This window comes from Gekko japonicus, unplaced genomic scaffold (assembly GCF_001447785.1).
Source record: "Gekko japonicus isolate JY-2015 unplaced genomic scaffold, Gekko_japonicus_V1.1 scaffold617, whole genome shotgun sequence".
NCBI lineage: Eukaryota > Metazoa > Chordata > Lepidosauria > Squamata > Gekkonidae > Gekko > Gekko japonicus.
Genome location: NW_015171522.1, coordinates 441,004 through 462,952, shown reverse-complemented (window position 1 = coordinate 462,952; position 21,949 = coordinate 441,004). Strand labels below are relative to the sequence as shown.

Below are 21,949 nucleotides of genomic sequence, written 5' to 3'. Positions count from 1 at the left end.
TCCTGCCCCAAAATAGCCCTGGTATTAACATTGTTAAGTATCCGTATTAACATCGTTAAGAAGATATGGAACAGTTAAGATTATTAGTAAGTGTGGCCGAAGGGGCAACAGTTTCATATGTGCAGATGTGTGCAGCTGGCACGTCCAGAATGATACGGAAGACGGTGTCTGGGGCCATGCTGGGACATTTGCAGAGTCTTTCCTGGGTGGGGGTGGATGTTGTTAAACCGACCCCGCAACAGGCTCGAGGGAAAGACGTTTAGCCGAGCCAACGCAAAGGCTCCACGCTGGCAAGGAAGGCGGAGATGATGTAAATAATGGGCCGTTTGGCCATATTGGGTGGAGAGGTTAAGGTGAGCGGGTGAGTAAAATATGCGGATGTGAAGGACGGAAGTTATGTCATTCTCGGTCCCTCGTTTTATAGCTGCGGCCACCCCTCCGGTGTCAGGACTGCAACGGTGCCCACGTGGGCTAAAGCCCAGCTTACCTGGAAGACCAGGAAATTCCGTGCTTTGATCAGGATGCCCAGCTTCTCCAGCTCCTCGCTATATTCACTCAGCTGCACCACTTTGTTGTTGATCTTGTATTCCGAAGAGCTCCCTGGAAGACACGGGAAAGGCCTCTTAGCCCGCCCAACCGCCGGGACTCACATCCAGCGAGAAGGGCTTCAAAGCCCTGCCCAAAATATTATGCAGGAGAGCCTTCGATGGCAATTGTTTGCAGACAACACACCCGCTGCTATAGAAGACACAGCCAAACGTGCTTCATGGAGGGCAGGTCCATCAGTCTCTACTAGAGTAGAACCACCACTTTCAGAGGCAGTCGAACTCTAAATTCCAGAGCCAAGAGGCAATATCAGGGGAAGGCCTCGGCCTCTACGCCCTGTTGTTGGCCCTCCAGAGGAACTACTTGGTCACTGTGTGAGACGGGATGCCGGACTAGCCAGTCTGGTGTAGTGGCTAAATGCGTGGACTCTAATCTGGGAGAACCGGGTTTGATTCCCCACTCCTCCACTCACAGCTGCTGGATGACCTTGAGCGAGCTATAGTTCTGTCAGAGCTGTTCTCTCAAGGACAGTTCTGGAAAGAGCTCTCAGTCCCATCTACCTCCCAGGGTGTCTGTTGTGGGGAGGGGAAGGAGTTTGTAAGCCTCTCTGAGACTCCGAATGAAGGGTGGGGTATAAATCCAATCTCTTCCTCCTCCTCCTAGGTGGGCCCTCACTGGTCTGACCCAGCAGGGCTCTTCTGATGTTCTTAGGAGGGGAAGGCCTCGGCCTCTCTGCCCTGTTGTTGGCCCTCCAGAGGAACTGGCTGGCCCCTGTGTGAGACGGGATGTTGGACTAGAGGGATTCTCACTGGTCTGACCCAGCAGGGCTCTTCTGAAGTTCTTAGGAGGGGAAGGCCTCGGCCTCTCTGCCCTGTTGTTGGCCATCCAGAGGAACTGGCTGGCCCCTGTGTGAGACGGGATGCTGGACTAGAGGGATCCTCACTGGTCTGACCCAGCAGGGCTCTTCTGAAGTTCTTTGGAGGGGAAGGCCTCGGCCTCTCTGCCCTGTTGGCCCTCCAGAGGAACTGTCTGGCCCCTGTGTGAGATGGGATGTTGGACTAGAGGGATTCTCACTGGTCTGATCCAGCAGGGCTCTTTTTATGTTATGTTATGCTCTTTTGTGTCCACCTGATTTCTGAGACGTACATATACTAGGAACAGAGCGAGATCAACACAAGGGAACTCAGTCTGGGGTGACAAAGACTGAGGGGGAATAAACCTGGCTGACCACTATGACTTCAAAGACAATATGCATTGGATGGGGCTCTGTGCCCCCCCAAAGAAAGTTTTCCTGAGACGAAGAATCCTCTTCTTTTTGGGCTCTGATCACCACAGATGATGGCAGGGGCCTCGTTGGTCCTTTCCGCACTTGGTTTTATCAGAGTTCAACTCGCAACACAATACCTTGCACTTACCCCTGGTTATAACAGCATCTGCAAGTGTGGGGCAAAACCGGGATGACCCCAATGTAAGGTGGAAACAAAAAATACCCTGAGATAATTATACTGGTGAACTGAGCACTCGGGTTAGAATGGATCAAAGGAAGTCCTTCTTCACCCAGAGAGTGATGAACACATGGAATCCACTGCCACAGGAGGTGGCGGCGGCTACAAGCATGGACAGCTTCAAGAGGGAAGTGGATAAACATATGGAGCAGAGGTCCATCAGTGGCTATTAGCCACAAGGTATAGATGGGAGCTCTCAGGCTGAGGCAAGGGATGCTCTGTATTCTTGGCACTGGGGGGGGGGAACAGTGGGAGGGCTTTTGGTGTCCTGGCCCCACTGCTGGACCTCCTGATGGCACCTGGTATTTTTGGCCACTGTGTGACAAGAGTGTTGGACTGGATGGGCCTTTGGCCTGATCCAACATTGGCTTTTCTTATGCTCTTATGTCTGGAGGAAGTGATGCTCCGTCTTCTTGGTGCTTGGGGGGGGGTCAACAGTGGGAGGGCTTCTAATGTCCTGGCCCCACTGCTGGACCTCCTGAGGGCACCTGGTATTTTTGGCCACTGTGTGACACAGAGTGTTGGACTAGATGGGCCATTGGCCTGATCCAACACTGGCTTCTCTTCGGTTCTTATGTAACTCGAGTGTCGTGTAGAATGTAAGTTCAGGGACGGGGTTGAAGCAGGATTTAAGGTCTAGTGTGGAATCACTCTTTGTGAACCTGACATCCATCCAACACTGACCCTTCACGCTTCCTGCCCTGCCACCCCCCAGCCGCCGCCCCACCCCCCAAGACTCACCCACGATGACCCGTGCAAAGGTGCGATCTTCGGCACCATCTTCAGAGTAGACCATGCTGACAAAAGCCCGGTTGGCAGCCGGCTTCCCTACCGGGGCCCCGTGGATCAGGTCCCGCAGGGTCTTCACTCTCAGGTTGCTGGTCTTCTCGCCCAGTACGAAGCTGATGGCATCCATGAGATTCGACTTGCCTGTGGAGATAACAGCAAGGAAACCACAATTTATTTCCCTTTCTGCCTTCCAGGGTGCTGCAGCGGTGAACAAGGCAAACTCCATGTTAGGGACTGTTAGGAAAGGGACTGAGAATCAAGCAGCTAATTTTGTAATGCCCCTGGCCCTAATATGGATGAACGAGAATTCAGCCAAGCGTCTACTTAGCATATACAAACATACCATCTCAGTGGGAACAAGACTCATTAGGTTAACCTGGTCTCAGAAGAACAGAAACACACCAGCCTTTATTTCATAGAATCATAGAATGGAAGGGGCCTTGCAAGTCATCTAGTCCAACCCCTGCACTCTGCATTCTTCATTCCTCCCTTCCAGATGGGCCTCCCAATCAGAAGAGACTGAGGCCAGAGCAGCAACTCACGCAGAGACGCAACAGGCAACCTCTTTTCTGGGCACAGGGCTCACTCTGCACCGTGCTTCTGCACCCAGGAACAAATTCATTTATTATTTTGTGTATACATCTTCTCTCTTTTGACAGAGAACTTGGCGTGCATACATATAATTCCAGGGATCCTTCCGCTAGAGATATCCCAACCGTGGTGCTTCAAGAGGCACACACAGATTTCATACAGGCCAGGTCTATACATGCCGCCACCTCCTGTGGCAGTGAATCCCATGTGTTAATCACTCTTTGGGTGAAGAAGGACTTCCTTTTATCCGTTCTAACCCCGACTGCTCAGCAATTCCATGGAGTGCCCACGAGTTCTCGTATTGTGAGAAAGGGAGAAAAGGACTTCTCTCTCTACCTGTTCTATCCCATGCATAATCTTGTAAACCTCGATCATGTCACCCCTCAGCCGTCGTTTCTCCAAGCTAAAGAGCCCCAAGCGCTTTAACCTTTCTTCATAGGGAAAGTGTTCCAACCCTTTTATCATTCTAGTTGCCCTTTTCTGCATTTTTTCCAATGCTATAATAACATTTCTGAGGTGTGGTGACCAGAATTGCACAGTACTCCAAGATCTCTCTCTTGGTCAGTCTCTGCCAGTTCAGACCCCATCAACATGTATTTCTAGTTAGGATTTTTGGCCCCAATGCACATCACTTTGCACTTGGCCACACTGAACGCCAGTTGCCACTTTGACACCCACTTGCCCATCCTCGACAGATCCCTTTGGAGTGCATCACAATCCTCCCTGGTTCTCACCACCCTGAACAACTTTATGTCATCTGCAAATTAAGCCACTTCACTGCTTACTCCCAACTCCAAATCATTAATAAACAAGTTAAAAAGCATCGAACCGAATACTGATCCCTGCAGTACCCCACTGCTTACCACCCTCCACTGAGAAAATTGCCCATTTATACTCACTCTCTGTTTCCTATTAATTAGCCAGTTTTGAAAGCACAAGAGGACTTGTCCTTTTATCCCATGACTATTGAGCTTACTTAGGAGCCTTTGGTGAGGACATTTATTGAAAGCTTTCTAGAAGTTAAGGTAAACAACATCCATTGGGTCCTCTTTGTCCCCATGTTTGTTCCCTCCCTCAACTAACACTAACAGGTTAGTGAGACAAGATCTTCCTTTACAGAACCCATGCTGAGTCCGCATCAATAGTTTTTGTTCATGACAGGGTGTCGGCTGCGGGAAAGGAGTTTGTAAGCCGTTCTGAGACTCCTTAAAGTAGTGAAGGGCGGGGTATACATCCAACCTCTCTTCTTCCTGTAAAAAATTTCCCCTCCAATATCCAGCTGGAACCTTTCTGTCTGTAATTTAAACCCATTTGGGGGATGGAGCCAGAGGAGGGCAGGGTTTGGGGAGGGGAAGGACTTCAGTGAATGCTCTAGAGACCACCCTCCAAAGCAGCCATTTTCTCCAGGCGAACCGAGCTCTGCACCGTAAAGGTGACTGGAGATTCCGGGAGACCTCCAGGCCCCACCTGGAGATTGGCAACAGCGGAGGCAAAGCGCCTCACTGAGAACTAGGAACTTCGCTCCGCTCGCTTTCAAAAGGCTGTTGGGAGGTGGGAGACCTGGAGGGAGCCCGTCCCCGACCCCGAGCGCCCTACCGGATCCATTGGGCCCGATGATGGCCGTGAAGCGCCGGAAGGGCCCGATGATTTGCCGCCCCTTGTAGGATTTGAAATTCTCGATCTCGATCAGCTTGAGGAACCCCATGGCGCCGCCGGCGGGCCAAGGGGCCTAGGGCGGAAGGGGAACTACGGGGTCCGGGGAGGGACACGGGACCGCCAGGGCCCCACAGCCGCTCGCAACCTCCGGGCCCCCGTAGCCCACCTCTTCAGCCCGCCTTCGAAGACGGCGAGAACTGGGAAACCTCGCGAGAACCGCCGACCACAACCTCCCCCGCGCCGGAGCAAAGGCGAGGAGCGCCCGAGGAGGGGGCTCTCAAGGCGACGGCGGCCGCTGATAGGACGGGGCTGCCGGATGTGCTTTGCATACGATGCTCCACCCCCTCCCTGTTCCTTCCACGGCGGCCGACACGCAGCCAGCGTTCTCCTTCTGCTGATAGGCCCTCAAGCAGGATATGTTTTGCATACAAAGCTCCACCCCTTGTTCCTTTGGGGGCGCCCGACATGCATCCCTCACTCCCTTCCGTTTGTATCTCCTTCCGCTGATAGGCCATCCGGCGGGATATGTTTTGCATTCAAAGCCCCACCCTCTCCTCCTCCGGCCTCTAAGGGGATTGGCTTCTCCTCACGGCGGTCCCGCCCAGCTGGCGCGCTCCATCCCATTATAGGTCCGCTGGCTTTTCAGATTTGCATACGAGCGGGTGAAACCAAAGCGCTCTTTTCCGAAAGGGAGGGGAGACTTAAATGGACCGTCCCGTCGCCATGGAGACGAGGAGGTAAACGCTGCGAGCTGCTAAGGAGCAGAGGAGGCGAGAGACCCCCCAACCGCAAGATTTAGAGGACTGGGATAAAGGTACAGTCGGTCTGGGGGAGAGGAGGGGAAAATGCGAGGAGCGGGAAAGCTGGAGAAGCATATCCAATAGCCTTGCCAAGCTCCCGGTGAGTCCGGGGGATCTCCCGGAATTGCAACAAGTCTTCAGGTTAGAGAGATTAATTGCCCGGGGGGAAATAGCTGTTTTGTAGGAGAACCTCTAGGAGCTGCGGTGGCTCAAGTGGCTAAGACGCTAAACTGGAGGCTGTGGAAGGTCGGTAGTTCAGCAGTTCGAGACCCGGGTTGCCGCATGACGGAGTGAGCTCCCGTCTCTGGTTCCAGCTCCTGCCAACCTAGCAGTTCGAAAGCAAGAAATTGCAAGTAGATAAATAGGTACCCCTTCGGTGGGAAGGTCACAGCGTTCCGTCGGTGTCTAGTCATGCTGGCCACATGACCACGGAAACGTCTTTGGACAGCGCTGGCTCTTCGGCTTTGAAACGGAGATGAGCACCGCAACCCTAGAGTCGGATTCGACTGGCTTACGAGCAAGGGAACCTTTACCTTTTTTTAGGAGAGCCTCCATGTTGTTATACCCCCTTCCCCAAACCCTGCTCCCAAATATCCAGGAATTTCCCAACCCTGGGTTTGCCAACCTCCAGGCAGGGCCCCCGCCTGGTGGAATGAGCTCCCGTGTGAGATCAGGGCCCTGCAGGATTTCTTACAATTCCGCAGGGCCTGCAAGACGGAGCTCTTCCGCCGGGCTTTTGGTTGCTGCAGCGGACGTTCCCCCCCTTATGTCCCCTCCATCTGCAGCCTGGTTCTAGCTATAGTTCTGGGTCCTTGGGATCCTAAATTTAAAGACCTTTATAACAAAAACTGATTCTAACATCATCAACCACTGAAGCATCTGACTTTTATTAGAGCAGTATGGCACCTATGAATTAGGTGTGTTGTGTTTTAAAATGGTTTTAACTGCATTGCACTTTTACTGTTGGAACCCGCCATGAGCCTGTCAAGGAGAGGGCGGGAGACAAATCCCAAAAATTAAATAAAAAATAAATAAGAGTCCTGCTGGATCAGAACAATAGTTCATTTAGTCCAGCCTCCTGCCTCACACAGGGGCCAGCCAGTTCCTCTGGAGGGCCAGCAACAGGGCAGGGAGGGAAGAACATCAGAAGAGCCCTGCTGGGTCAGACCAGGGAGGGTCCATCCAGTCCAGCCTCCCGTCTCACACAGGGGTCAGCCAGTTCCTCTGGAGGGCCAGCAACAGGGCAGAGAGGCCGAGGCCTTCCCCTGAGAAGGACACCAGAAGAGCGCTGCTGGGTCAGACCAGGGAGGGTCCCTCTAGTCCAGCCTCCCGTCTCACGCAGGGGCCAGCCAGTCCCTCTGGACGGCCAGCAACAGGGCAGACAGGCCGAGGCCTTCCCCTGAGAAGAACATCAGAAGAGCCCTGCTGGGTCAGACCAGGGTGGGTCCTGTTAGATCGCACTAACAAAGGACTCTTAGAGTGATTCAGCAAGTGATTCAGCTTTATTGGAAGTAAGGAACAAGCACTCAACTCAGTAAGAAACCAGAACAGAAAACAGTGGGAGCTTATGCTCCTTTTAAACATAACCGGGCTAATGTAGCCACGCCTATTTACAATTAACAACCAATGAGATTGCTTAGTTAAGGACCAATGGGAGTCTTTCCCTCCTAGGGAATGGTATGTTCTGATTGGTCGCTGTTACGAAGCGACCAATAGGAAGTTCGCTCAGAGGAGCCCTGGTATGGCTCGAAGCTTAACATAGGAGCCCTATGAGGTGATTCATGTAAACGTTTCAATACATTCTTGTCACCAAGAATGGAATGAGGCCTGCTAGTTATAATTAGTGACGGCATGGAGGCTGGAGCAGATTTTAGAAGCGTGTCGTTCTCTCTCTCTCACACACACACACCTCACATTTACCTGTTTTTACAGGTGCCAGAATGTACAAAGTGGACCTCCAGGCGGATCTCAAGGAGGCGGCTGCCATCGAGGCCCGCAGGAACCGGGAGAAGGAGAGACAGAGCCGCATCTTCAATGCGCGCCACCGCACGTTGGGAGTGAGGATTCTTGCGAGGCTGTGGGAGGGAGCAGTGTTTGGGGAGGGGGGGTTCCTGGAATCAAGCTCCTGGTTCTCTCACAGGGTGACCAATGGTCTGTAGGAAAAAAGATGTTTTTCTCTGTGTTTGTTGCCAGCTCTGTCCCCTCAACACACGTTAGAAAACTGTACACCCAGGGGTCATTTCCTGCAGGAGCGCACAGGAGCGGAGCTCCGGCAGTAAAGAGCCCAGGGGGCGTGCACATGCAACAAGCCCCACCCCCTGCTCCCAGCAGCCCTCAGTCAGAGCAAGAAGCAGCCAGGGTAAGCTGCAGAGCCGCCCCCCCCCGGTCCGAAACAGTCCAGTGGCACCTTTAAGACCAAGTTTTATTCAGGTACAAGCTCTCCCTCCTCTGTGAGGACAGATGTGCACATCCCCCCCCCCCCAGCTAGCAATCCAAAACAGTTCAGTGGAGCCTGAGCGGTGGGTGTTGCCTTCTGACACACTTCTGGTGATGTCAGGGGGTGTGGCATATGCAAATAAGTTATGCTAATGAGTTATGCTAATGAGCTCCTGCACCTCTTTTTCAATTAAATGGCCCCTGTGTACACCAATGCTGCCTTTGCAGCTAGGCCAGCCAGAAGTCCGCTGGTGCCGTGAACGAAAGACTCTCCCAAGTCCTAATGGGGAAAGTGGTGGAAATCGGCACAACCTGATATATGACTATTGGCATCTTGCTGTTATCACTGTTATAACTAACCGTGATAATAGTAAGATGCCAGTACTCATATATCCTAGGGCCGTGGTGGCTCAGAGATGAAGACGCTGAGCTGCAGACCGGAAAGTCTGTAGTTCGGCGGTTCAAGATCCTAGTGCCGCGTGACGGAGTGAGCCTTTATCGGGAAACCTTTATCTTTTTACTAATATACCAGGTTGTGCCAATTGATGCCAATTTCCCCACTAGGACTTGAGAGAGTCTTCCAAAAGGTGGCTCCGTAGCAGTAAGTACTAACACAAAGAAAGCCTTGCTATCGATTAATTGAAATATTTCTTAACGAAAACAGCTTAATTTCCCTGAAATCTATCTACACAAAAGCTAAGGAGCTTGTAAAAACTTAATTTAAAAATCCTGCTGAGGAATGACAATAGAGAAACTTAACGACTTAAATTTAATTTCAATCATAGTAAAAATAAATTTCTCAGCAAGGGCCAACTCAGCTGCCGAGAGACTTTGTCTGAGATAGGGCTGCCAGGTCCCTCCTGGCCATGTGAGGGATGGGGGGGTTGGGTTGCCATCTCCAGGCTGGGGAATTCCTGGAGACTTGGGGGTGGAGCCTGGGGAAAATAGGTTCCTCGGTGGGGCACAGTGCCAGAGAGTCCCCCCTCCAAAGCAGCCCTTTCCTCCAGGGGAACCGATCTCTGTAGTCTGGAGGTGAGCTGGAATTCCAGGGGATCCCCAGGCCCCACCTGGAGGCTGGCATCCCTGGACCTCAGTGGGCTATAATGCCACAGTCCTCCCTCCAAAGCAGCCCTTTCCTCCAGGGGAACCGATCTCTGTAGTCTGGAGGTGAGCTGGAATTCCAGGGGATCCCCAGGCCCCACCTGGAGGCTGGCATCCCTGGACCTCAGTGGGCTATAATGCCACAGTCCTCCCTCCAAAGCAGCCCTTTCCTCCAGGGGAACCGATCTCTGTAGTCTGGAGGTGAGCTGGAATTCCAGGGGATCCCCAGGCCCCACCTGGAGGCTGGCATCCCTGGACCTCAGTGGGCTATAATGCCACAGTCCTCCCTCCAAAGCAGCCCTTTCCTCCAGGGGAACCGATCTCTGTAGTCTGGAGGTGAGCTGGAATTCCAGGGGATCCCCAGGCCCCACCTGGAGGCTGGCATCCCTGGACCTCAGTGGGCTATAATGCCACAGTCCTCCCTCCAAAGCAGCCCTTTCCTCCAGGGGAACCGATCTCTGTAGTCTGGAGGTGAGCTGGAATTCCAGGGGATCCCCAGGCCCCACCTGGAGGCTGGCATCCCTAGAAAGGATTCCTCAGACTTGAGTGTGGGGGAATGGCTAGGGTTGCCGACTCTGGCTTGGGAATTCCTGGAGTTTTGAGGGTGGAGCCTGGGGAGGTTGGAGTAGAATACCACAGAGTCCACCGTCTAGAGCAGGGGTGTCAAACATGTGGCCCAGGGGCTGGATCAGGCCCTTGGAGGGCTTCCATCAGGCCCGCAGTGGAACCGGCCATCTCCTGCTTCCAGTTCTGCTGCTGCATCTTAGCTTGCTTGGCCAAACTCTCTCAATCGCTCAGCCATTTCAAGTTTCCCTCCTCTGTGAGGGCAGATCTGCACGTTCCCCCCCCCCCCAGTAGCTAGCTATCCAAAACAGTCCAGTGGAGCCTGAGCAGTGGGTATTGCCTTCTGACACACGTCCGGTGATGTCAGGGGGTGTGGCATATGCAAATAAGTTATGCTAATGAGTTATGCTAATGAGCACCTGCACCTCTTTTTCTACGGAATGACCCCTGAGTACCAGGGGGATTCTTTGTTGCTTGCATCCGGGGAGGGTGAGACACCCACATCCCATTCCTGGAAGAACGGGCTTCTGCTACGGCCTGGCTCAAAGCTGCCACTCACTACCACGGTCACTGCTCTCCTTGAAGGTGGACGTGGAAGGCCTGAAGAGTCAGGTGGAACAGCGGAAGCTGAGGGAGGAGGCCGAGAAGCGACGGGATGAAGCCTTCGGTAAGCGTCTCTACTCTGTTTGGGCTTTTGCCAGACTCATAAGAACATAAGAACATAAGAGATGCCAATGTTGGATCAGGCCAAAGGCCCATCCAGTCCAACACTCTGTATCCCACAGTGGCCAGAAATACCAGTGCCATCAGGAGGTCCACCAGTGGGGCCAGGACATTAGAAGCCCTCCCACTGTTGACCCCCCCCAAGCACCAAGATGACAGAGCATCACTTGCCCCAGAGTCCCTATCTATACCTTGTGGCTAATAGCCACTGATGGACCTCTGCTCCATATGCTTATCTAATTCCCTTTTGAAGCCGTCCATGCTTGTAGCTGCCACCACTTCCTGTGGCAGTGAATTCCAAGTGTTAATCACTCTTTGGGTGAAGAAGTACTTCCTTTTATCCGTTCTAACCCGACCGCTCAGCAATTTCATGGAGTGCCCACGGGTTCTTGTATTGTGAGAAAGGGAGAAAAGTACCTCTTTCTCTACCTGCTCTTTCCCATGCATAATCTTATAAACCTCAATCATGTCACCCCTCAGTCGTCGTTTCTCCAAGCTAAAGAGCCCTAAGCGCCTTAACCGTTCCTCATAGGGAAAGTGTTCCAACCCTTTTATCATTCGAGTTGCTCTTTTCTGCACTTTTTCCAAAGCTATAATATCCTTTTTAAGGTGTGGTGACCAGAATTGCACACAGTATTCCAGATGAGGTCGCACCATTGATTTATATAGCGGCATTATGATATTGGCTGATCTGTTTACAATACCCTTCCTAATAATCCCCAGCATAGCATTGGCCTTCTTTATTGCAGTCACACACTGTCTCGACATTTTCAGTGAGTTATCTACTACAACTCCAAGATCTCTCTCTTGATCTGTCTCTGCCAGTTCAGACCCCATCAACGTGTATTTATAGTTAGGATTTTTGGCTCCAATGTGCATCACCTTGCACTTGGCCACATTGAACCCCATTTGCCATGTTGACGCCCACTTGCCCATCTTTGACAGATCCCTTTGGAGTGCCTCACAATCCTCACTGGTTTTCACCACCCTGAACAACTTCGTATCATCCGCAAATTTAGCCACTTCACTGCTTACTCCCAACTCCAAATCATTAATGAACAAGTTAAAAAGCAGTGGACCAAGTACTGATCCCTGTGGTACCCCACTGCTTACACCCCTCCACTGGGAGAACTGCCCATTTATACTCACTCTCTGTTTTCTATTAATTAGCCAGTTTTTGATCCATAAAAGGACTTGTCCTTTTATCCCATGATTTTTGAGCTTGCTTAGGAGCCTTTGATGAGGAACTTTATCAAACCGCATCGTCAGCCAGGGGGTGGGGAACCGGTCAGCCAACCCACCCTCCTCCTTGCATGAAGAAATCGCAGGAGGTCGTAGCCCCTCTGTATACTGCCTTAGTCAGACCGCACCTGGAGTACTGCGTGCAGTTATGGAGGCCTCACTTCCAAAAGGACGTGGGCAAAATCGAGAGGATGTGGAAGAGAGCGACGAGGGTGATCAGGGGTCTGGAGACCGAGCCCTATGAGGAAAGGCTGAGGGCCCTGGGAATGTTTCGTTTGGAGAAGAAGAGATTGAGGGGGGGCAGGATTGCTCCCTTTAAATATCTGAAAGGCTGTCATTTGGGGGAGGGCAAGGAGCGGTTCCAGTTGGCAGCAGAGGAGAGGACCCGGAGCAATGGATTTAAGTTACACGCGGAAAGGTGTCCGCTGGAGATTAGGAAACACTTTTTCACGGTCAGAGTGGTTCAAAGGTGGGATCGGCTGTCTAGGGAGGTGATGGGCTCCCCTTCAGTTGCAGCTTTCAAGAAGAGGCTGGACGAATATTTGTCAGGGATTCTTTAGGCTGGTCCTGCATTGGGCAGGGGGTTGGACTAGGTGGTCTGTATGGCCCCTTTTAACTCTGGGATTCTATGAGAGTATTTAGTGGTGCTTATTTAGTGGCTCGGGAGCCACCCGTGGCTGTTTAGAGCACCGTTCCCCAAGGTAAAGCACCTCCGACGAGTGCACGGGACGGGGCCTTTTCGGTGGCAGCCCCATGATTTTAGAACAACCTCCGCAGGGAGGCATGCCTGGCCCCCTTATTTTCTGTTCTATTGAAACCCACATTTTACTCATTTTAGTTTTTACTTCTCCGCAGTCCTAAGGGGAGTTTTTAAAGTTGGGGTCTTTTGTGTGTGTTTGACAATCGTTTTTATTTCTCTGGTAAGCCGCCTTGGGTTCCACGAGGTAGAAAGGCGGCTCATAAATGTTTTCAGGAGGTAAATAAATGTGGCAGCTGCCCCATGGTCCAGTGGGGTTTGTGGGTGGCCGGTGACTCTCTCCTTGAAACAGCCACCGCCAAGGAAACAGGTAAGCTGTGAGCCTCCCTGCAGTGCAGGCCTCCTGTCATGGATGGAAGTAAATGTGGCTGTATTAGTTTAGGGTGAGGGGGCAAGCTGTGCAACTGGTACCCCTGGCTTAGAGAATTCCAGATTCCCATAACACCGGGCTTTCATTTGAGCTAAACCACCACTGGTGTAGTGGTTAAGTGCGCGGACTCTAATCTGGGAGAACCGGGTTTGATTCCCCACTCCTCCACTTGCACCTGGCTGGATGGCCTTGGGCGAGCCGTAGTTCTGTCAGAGCTGTTCTTGAAAAAGAGCAGTTCCTGTCAGAGCTCTCTCAGCCCTGCCGACCTCACAGGGTGTCTGTTGTGGGGAGGGGAAGGGAGAGGAGTTTGTAAGCCGCTCTGAGACTCCAAGTGAAGGGCGGGGTATAAATCCAATCTCCTCCTCCTCCTCCTCTTCTTCTTCGCTGTCAGGATTACAAAAATGTGCTAAGAACTGTCTGACCAGTGCCTGGGTGAAGGGTCAGAATTCAAAGGATTCTCTGGACAAAACGGCCGAGGGTCGTGTGTTTGAGTGAGGGGTTCAAGGCCCCTCTTGAGAGCCAGTTTGGTGCAGTGGTTAGGAGCACGGACTCTAATCTGGGAGAACCGGGTTTGATTTCCCCACTCCTCCACTTGCACCTGGCTGGATGGCCTTGGGCGAGCCGTAGTTCTGTCAGAGCTGTTCTTGAAAAAGAGCAGTTCCTGTCAGAGCTCTCTCAGCCCTGCCGACCTCACAGGGTGTCTGTTGTGGGGAGGGGAAGGGAGAGGAGTTTGTAAGCCGCTCTGAGATTCCTTCGGATAGAAGGGCGGGGTGTAAATCCAGTTGCCTCCTCCTCCTCTCCTCCTTCCTCTTCTTCCACCCCTCCCATAACTAGCAGATATAGATAGTTCAGCGGGTAGCTGTGTTGGTCTGCAGCAGAAGAGCTGTGTTCGAGTCCAGTAGCATCTTCAATACCAATGAGATTTCAGGGCATAATAGGGTCGCCAGCTCCAGGTTGGGAGATACCTGGAGACTTTGAGGGTGGAGCCTGAGGAGGGCGGGGTTTGGGGAGAGGAGGGGCCTCAGTGGGGTACGATGCCGTAGAGTCCGCCTTCCAAGGTGGCCATTTGCTCCTGGGGAACTGATCTCTCTCTCCCGGAGATCAGTTTTAATCCCAGGAGATCCCTAGCTACCACCTGGAGGGCATAACCTTTCGAGAGTCAAAGCTCCCTTCAACAGAAAGTCTTGTTGGTCTCTAAGGGGCTACTGAACCGAGCAGATCACAGAATAACTCATCCCAAAGAGAAAAAGAAGAAGAAGAGGCGATTGGATTTACACCCCGCCCTTCACTACCCGAAGGAGTCTCAGAGCGGCTCACAAACTCCTTTTCCCTTCCCCTCCCCACAACAGACACCCTGTGAGGCAGGTGGGGTTGAGAGAGCTCTTTTGAGGACTGCTCCTGAGAGAACAGCTGAGAGAACTTGTGACTGACCCAAGGTCACACCAGCAGCTGCAAGTGGAGGAGTGGGCAATCAAACCCAGTTTCCCCAGATTAGAGTCCGCGCTCCTAACCATTACACCAAACTGGCTTCTTCACCAGAGAGACACCCTGGGAGGTAGGCGGGGCTGAGAGAGCTCTTTCGAGGACTGTCCTTGAGAGAACAGCTCTGAGAGAACTTGGGACTTACCCAAGGTCACACCAGCAGCTGCATGTGGAGGAGTGGGCAATCAAACCCGGTTCTCCCAGATTAGATTCCGCGTTCCTCATCACCACACCAAACTCGCTCTCCAAACAACTGATGCAAAAGACAAGCATCTGACCTTTCTGTTTCGAGCCACATAGTTCTCCGTTCCCCCTTTGTGCAGAAATGCCGCTTCTCCCCACCAAATGCACACAGCCTTGTTCCGTATATGCGCTTATCCGCTGTCGGGTCTGTGACCAGGCTGAGCTCACCAAATTCGGCCCGGCAGCGTCCCGTGTTGTCACCCCACGCAGATGCGGACCGGGTCCAGTACGACAAGATTGCCCAGATGCTGGAGGAAGAGGAGCAGCAGCGGAAGAAGCAGCTCAACCAGGAACTGCTGGAGTTCCGGCAGCAGAAGCAGCACCCCTCCACTCGGCGGGAGTGGGACATCCAAGACCCCGCGGTGGTGCACAAGGGGCCTCCGGCCCGCGTGAGCGACGACGACCCCCGCTGCGGCCCTTCGAGTCTGCAGCGCTTTGCGGGCGAGGACCTGAACGGGGTGGCCAGGCAGAAGCGGCTGAAGGAGCAAAACAAACGGGACCTGGAGGAGCAGCGGGCAGAGCGGGAGAAGGCCCAGGCCGACCGCAAGTACGCCGGTGAGTCTGCAATCCGTGGGCGATTCTGCGTCTAGCATTCGCTCCACGTTTTCTCAGCGGGAAGGGGAAAGTGCAGCTCGAAACCACTTTCAGATACTTTGGGCCAGGGGTCATTTCCTGTAGGAAGCTCGTGGCTGAGGCCTTCCCCTGATAAGAACATTAAGAAGACCCTGCTGGATCAGAGCAGTGGTCCATCCAGTCCAGCATCCCATCTCACACAGTGGCCAACCAGTTCCTCTGGAGGCCCAACAACAGGGCACAGAGGCTGAGGCCTTCCCCTGATAAGAACATTAAGAAGACCCTGCTGGATCAGAGCAGTGGTCCATCCAGTCCAGCATCCCATCTCACACAGTGGCCAACCAGTTCCTCTGGAGGCCCAACAACAGGGCACAGAGGCTGAGGCCTTCCCCTGATAAGAACATTAAGAAGACCCTGCTGGATCAGAGCAGTGGTCCATCCAGTCCAGCATCCCATCTCACACAGTGGCCAACCAGTTCCTCTGGAGGCCCAACAACAGGGCACAGAGGCTGAGGCCTTCCCCTGATAAGAACATTAAGAAGACCCTGCTGGATCAGAGCAGTGGTCCATCCAGTCCAGCATCCCATCTCACACAGTGGCCAACCAGTTCCTCTGGAGGCCCAACAACAGGGCACAGAGGCTGAGGCCTTCCCCTGATAAGAACATTAAGAAGACCCTGCTGGATCAGAGCAGTGGTCCATCCAGTCCAGCATCCCATCTCACACAGTGGCCAACCAGTTCCTCTGAAGGGCCAACAACAGGGCAGAGAGGCCGAGGCCTTTTCCTGGTCAGAACATCAGAAGAGCCCTGCTGGGTCAGAACAGGGAGGGTCCATCCGGTTAAGCATCCTGTCTCACCCAGTGGCCAACAGGTTCCTCTGGAGGGCCAACAAACAGGGCCTTCCCCGATGTTGCCTCCTGGCTCTGGGATTCAGAGGCTTAGTGCCTCTGAACGTGGAGGTTCCCCTCAGCCACCATGGCTAGTAGCCACCGATAGACTTATCTTCCATGAATCCATGTAATCCCTTTTTAAAGCTGTTCCTTGCTGTGGCCATCTCTCTGTCCTTTGGCAGCCAATGCCACCTTTTAATCCCTCTCTGCGTCAGGTGGGAGTATCCTGCCTGGCCTACGCTGGGAGAACTCTCACAGTCGACATTCTTTGGCTCCCGTCTGTATTCCTGGTGATTTCTTTGCAGATACCCTGGAGGACAAGAAAAGGATCGAACTCGACCTGCGGGCCCTGGAGTTGGCAGGCCTGGAGGACGAGTGCCGCAGGGCCAAAGCCATGGCGATAGCAGACTTCAACCGGGCCCAGGTATTCATACCCTGCCTCACCAGCCTTTCTGTAGCACAAGATGCAGTGCTGTCTAAGGCAGGGGTCCCCAACACGGTGCCCGCAGGGGCAGGTGGGGCTTCTGATTGACCCTTAGGGAATCAATAGGCTGTGCAGATTTTTGAAAAAGTAGCTTTATCTTCATGGTGTGATACTAGCCATATGGTATAGATGGAACATTCTGTCTGGGGCAGGGATGCTCTGTCTTCTTGGTGCTTGGGGGGCCAGAGTGGGAGGGCTTCTGGAGTTCTGGCCCCACTGGTGGACCTCCCAGTGGCCCCTGGGTTTTGGCCACTGTGTGACACAGAGTGTTGGACTGGAGGGACCGTTGGCCTGACCCAACATGGCTTCTCTTACATTCTTATGTCTAGGGCAGTGGTGCTCTGTCTTCTTGGTGCTTGGGGGAGGCAACAGTGGGAGGGCTTCTGGAGTTCTGGCCCCACTGGTGGACCTCCTGATGGCCCCCGGGTTTTGGCCACTGTGTGACACAGAGTGTTGAACTGGATGGGCCATTGGCCTGATCCAACATGGCTTCTCTTGTGTTCTTATCTCTGGGGCAGCAATTCTCTGTATTCTTGGTGCTTGGGGGTGGGGGGCAACAGTGGGAGGGTTTTTGGAGTTCTGGCCCCACTGGTGGACCTCCTGATGGCCCCTGGGTCTTGGCCGCTGTATGACAACAGAGTGTGGGACTGGATGGGCCACTGGCTTGATCCAACAGGGCTTCTCTTACGTTCTTATCTCTGGGGTAAGTGATGCTCTGTATTCTTGGTGCTTGGGGGGGGCAAGAATGGGAAGGCTTCTGGAGTTCTGGGCCCCGCTGGTGCCTCCCGATGGCCCCTGGGTTTTGGCCACTGTGTGACCCAGAGTGTTGGACGAGATGGGCCACTGGCCTGATCCAACATGGCTTCCCTGATGTTTTTATGACTGAATGTATGCTGCGGCAGCTGTTTTGCGGCTGGCTCCACCTCCTGCAGCAGCTAACCTGTGTCCAAATTGCAAAGGTGCCCAAAGGCTCAAAAAGATCGGGGTGCACTAGTCTAAGGACAAGCGGGGGTGCAGAGATCATGCCAGAACAGGTGGTTATCGTTTGGGACTAAAACATCTGCAGGCCTCCGGCCACCCATGAAATCCTCTCCACGTGTTTCTAAACCTCCTGTCTCTCCCCCAAATCAGGCCGCAGAGGTTGCCGAGAAGCAGCGTCTAGCCCAGCAGCGGGAACAGGATGATAACAACACCGAGATCTACAACCACCTTACTAGCGACATCCTGACGGAAAATCCGGATGTGGCCAAAAGCCTGGTCGGGCCACACCGGATGGTCCCCTACCGCTGGAAGGGGATGACTCCCGAGCAACTGGAGGCCGTGCGGAGAACGCAGAAGGAGCAGTGCAAAGAGAACCAGGCAAGCAGAGCGGAGAGCCCAGGAAAGCGGGCTTGCGAGGAGGCTGTCTGCCAAGGGGGTCCCGACATGTGGGATTGGGGGGGAGGTGCTTCTGCCTGAGGTGTGAGTTCCATAAGAACATCAGAGGAGCCCTGCCAGGTCAGACCAGTGAGGGTCCCTCTAGTCCAGCTTCCCTTCTCCCCCGGGGGCCAGCCAGTTCTTCTGGAGGGCCACCAACAGGGCAGAGAGGCCGAGGTCTTCCCCTGAGAAGGACACCAGAGAAGAGCCCTGCTGGGTCAGACCAGGGAGGGTCCCTCCAGTCCAGCCTCCCGTCTCACTCAGGGGCCAGAGAGCCCTGCTGGGTCAGACCAGGGAGGGTCCCTCCAGTCCAGCCTCCCGTCTCACTCAGGGGCCAGAGAGCCCTGCTGGGTCAGACCAGTGAGGGTCCCTCTAGTCCAGCTTCCCTTCTCCCCCGGGGGCCAGCCAGTTCTTCTGGAGGGCCACCAACAGGGCAGAGAGGCCGAGGTCTTCCCCTGAGAAGGACACCAGAGAAGAGCCCTGCTGGGTCAGACCAATGAGGCCGAGGCCTTCCCCTGATGTTGCCTCCTGGCTCTGGGATTCAGAGGTTTAGTTCCACTGAATGTGGAGGTTCCCCTCAGCCACCAAGGCTAATAGCCACTGATAGGCCGATACTCCATGAATCTATCTAATTCTCTTTGAAAACTGTTTCTTCATTTGACCATCACTACATCCTCTAGCATAGCCATTGTCGTCCAGAAGTCTAGATGAGCATCAAGTCCAGGGGTCCCCAATTTTTTGAGCCTGCAGCCCCTTTCAAACTCTAAGCCATGGTGGTGGGCTCAGCCACAAAATGGCTGCCGGGGAGGTGGAGCCAGCCACAAAATGGCTGCCGGGGGAGGTGGAGGCGGCCACAAAATGGCTGCCGGGGGAGGTGGTGCCGGCCACAAAATGGCTGCCGGTGGAGGTGCAGCCGGCCACAAAATGGCTGCCACAGCTTACCTTCAGTCACACAGTCAACGTACCTTATAAGAGCCCTCTAAAGCACAGCTGTATGAGTAACCCTACTGAGAAATGGAGGGAGGGGGAGAGGAATGACCACTGAGTCTGCAAGAATAGTGGCTGGCCTAAGCCTCTGCCTTCCCCCCCCCCAAAAAAAACAACGAAATCGGAAGCCGTAATCTCCCATCCCCCCCGCCAGCCCTGACGCTTCCTTGCCCGTCTTCTCGCCCCCTCTAGAAGCTGCGGGGAGAACAGCGGCAGTGGGAGGAGGAATGGGACCACCAGCGCCACTTGGCCGCCCGGGCCGGCATGGCGATGGAGGAGCAGGAGCAGGATTTCCGCCTGCAGCTGCGGAAGGGCCTGGACGCCTACAACCGGCAGCTGGCGGAAGCGCAGAAGGCAAAGTGAGTGGGGACGGAGCGGGAGGCGGCTCCGCCATGGGGCAAGCGGGGGGGGGCTTGTGTGCCCGTGCCGGGAAGTCACGGCGACCTCTGGCAACTCCTACTGGGGCTCGGAGGACATTCAGGGGAGTGGCTTGATGTTGCCTGCCTCTGCGTCCCGGCCCTGGTATTCCTTGGCGGTCTCCCGGATCGGCCCTGCTTAGCTTCCGAGATCTTTTTTTTTTTTTAATCCCCTGAAGACAGGGTATCTTTATTTATTTTTGTTACACCTACAAACCAACAGAAATAGAAAGTACCCCGGGATAAAAGGACAGTAAAAAAAAAAACCCACACTATGACTAAAAACCCAAGAGGAAGGATCCTTAACAGTTAGTATTCAGTTAGTATTAAAAACTTAAAACTTTCCGTTTAAATCAAAGAATTGAAGAATTAGTCAGTCTATGTTAGTTTTTCCTTCAGTTTCTCTTGTGTGCATCGAGTCTCTTTTCATCACCTTCAGCATTTGCAAATCTTTAATATGTAAAGAGTTACTTTGGTCCTCTGTGTCGCAAATCATACGTCTCTCTGGCCGTGCCGCCTCCCGCTTAGCTTCCGAGATCTGATGAGATGGGGCTTGCCTGGGCTGTCCAGGTCAGGTAGGATTTTGGGCTACCTTGAAGGCGCAGGAAGCAAGGCTCCCTCTAAGCTGTGGAGTCTCTTGTGAGCAAAAAAATCGACTTCGGCCCCGGTCACACGGGCCAGGTAACGCGGGGGGGGGGGGGGGGGCGGGGCGTTGAGCAAAATAAAGTGTGGTAGCCCAATCACACGGTCCCCCGAGTCTCCGTGCTTTGGCTGTTAGCTGGCGATCACGCGGCGATGCTGCAGCGTGGCAAAGAAGCTGCACGGCGCAATCACACAAGCGTTTCACGTTTGTGTACATGTGCAGTTCCACGGAGCAGCACTGCTCTCAGTTTTGCGTTTGTGCACATGCGCTTACGAAAAACATCCGGTTTGCGACGGGACGTGGACGGGCGCCGGATGCCACGGGATACTAGTGATCAGACGCCCATCTGTGCCGTGCATTTTCCGGATACTAGTGCACTTTCTGTGGTACTTTTTAACTCCCCATCTTTGTCGGGATGCCACGGGTTGGCCATGGGTGCGCTATGGTTCCCAGATGTTGCAGTGTGATCACACCCCGAAAATCCACCTGACATTCGTGACTTTTGCGCGGCAAATTCTCCATGTGACCGGGGCTTGAGTGAGCGATTTGGCTACTGCATATATTTGTTTGCTCTGGAGCTGTCCTTCCTGAGCTAAGACAAAAATGTGTGAGTCGGAGGCTAAAAAACTGCGAGCTAGCTCACACTCACTCAGCTTAGAGGGAACGCTGGCAGCAAGAGCCATTCCAGATCCCCTGCATTTAATCTCTTCGCTCTACACAGGCCAGGGTTAAGCCCCAGCACAGTGCCAGTACCAGACACAACCAACCAGTGTTCCCTCTAAGCTGAGTGAGTGTGAGCGAGCTCGCAGTTTTTTAGCCTCCGACTCACACATTTTTGTCTTAGCTCAGGAAGGGATGGCTCCAGACCAAACTGATTGATGCAGTAGCCAAATGGCTCGCTCACAGCTTTAATGCCCGTAGCTCACAAAGTAGAATTTTTGCTCACGAGACTCCACAGCATAGAGGGAGCACTGGTCTGACCCTTTCACCGAACCCGCCGTCTCCGTTCTGTGTCTTGCAGCTTACGGTACCTGGAGAAGGAGGTGTACTCCAACGCCCCCACCGCCCACTATCACCTGCAGTTCAACACCAGCAGCCGATGAGGGAGGAAAGCTCCAAGAAGCCCACGGTGATGCCAAAGCATGCCGTGTCTTTTTTGTGCGGGCAGAGATGGCTTTCTAGCGGTGGCCATCGTGGGAAGACGCAAGGACCCAGCCGGAACGGCCCACCAAGAACGATATCATGGGGAGGGGGGGAGTTTCATTTGACTCCAGGTGGGGCTTTTCAGCTGGTAGTTTTGGGAGGCCTTTTCCCGCCGTGGAAAAGTCCGTCCCTCTGGAAAGATGCTTTGTACAACATGATCACCTACTGCCCTAAGCTTCTACACAGTGTCCACCTATGATTTGAGGGTGGTGGGCGGAGTCTCTTCCTGGCAGGCCCCCCTGGGGAAAGCTCCTCCCACCTCTCCCTGCGGGTGCCGATCACCTGGGCCACGACCATACTTGTTCAGGACGGACAAAAGGAAATACTGCTTAACACCGAGGGTGATGAAAAGGTGGAATTCACTGTCAGGGGGTGTAGTGACGGCCACGGGAATGAACAGCCTCAAAAGGGGATTAGATAGATTCATGGAGGATAAGTCTAGCAATGGCCACTAGCCGTGGTGGCTGAGGGGAACCTCCACATTCAGAGGGACTAACCCTCTGAATCCCAGAACCAGGAAGCAACATCAGGG

The 21,949-nt window shown here is 53.7% G+C and overlaps 2 protein-coding genes across 3 annotated transcripts in view; one reads left to right on the top strand and one right to left on the bottom strand.

Moving 5' to 3' along the window:
• Positions 1-5,268, bottom strand: part of SMC1A (structural maintenance of chromosomes 1A) — a 65,662-nt gene extending 60,394 nt beyond the window's left edge. For both annotated transcript variants that reach the window (XM_015419469.1, XM_015419470.1), the window contains exons 1-3: positions 5,028-5,268; positions 2,793-2,981; positions 488-600 (exon numbers count right to left, since the gene is read on the bottom strand). In XM_015419469.1, coding sequence (XP_015274955.1) covers positions 488-600; positions 2,793-2,981; positions 5,028-5,136 — 411 coding nt within the window. In that variant the 5' untranslated portion in view covers positions 5,137-5,268. The remainder of the gene's footprint in view (positions 1-487; positions 601-2,792; positions 2,982-5,027) is intronic.
• A 564-nt stretch (positions 5,269-5,832) lies between these two features.
• RIBC1 (RIB43A domain with coiled-coils 1) lies at positions 5,833-21,317 on the top strand. Its single transcript, XM_015419468.1, has 8 exons — positions 5,833-5,901; positions 7,820-7,944; positions 10,574-10,655; positions 15,016-15,360; positions 16,574-16,692; positions 17,884-18,111; positions 19,348-19,514; positions 21,236-21,317. The coding sequence occupies exons 2-8, from the start codon at positions 7,828-7,830 to the stop codon at positions 21,315-21,317; spliced, it is 1,140 nt and encodes a 379-aa protein (XP_015274954.1). The 5' UTR covers positions 5,833-5,901; positions 7,820-7,827.
• Positions 21,318-21,949: the final 632 nt, after the last annotated feature.

What these genes read in the sequence shown, in the direction of transcription:
- RIBC1 (XM_015419468.1), top strand. Translation starts at nt 7,828, where the DNA reads ATGTACAAAGTGGACCTCCAGGCGGATCTCAAGGAGGCGGCTGCCATC. An exon ending in CGCGCCACCGCACGTTGGGA is followed by an intron (nt 7,945 to 10,573) that starts GTGAGGATTCTT and finishes CTCTCCTTGAAG; the next exon opens with GTGGACGTGGAAGGCCTGAA. An exon ending in AGCAGTGCAAAGAGAACCAG is followed by an intron (nt 18,112 to 19,347) that starts GCAAGCAGAGCG and finishes CGCCCCCTCTAG; the next exon opens with AAGCTGCGGGGAGAACAGCG.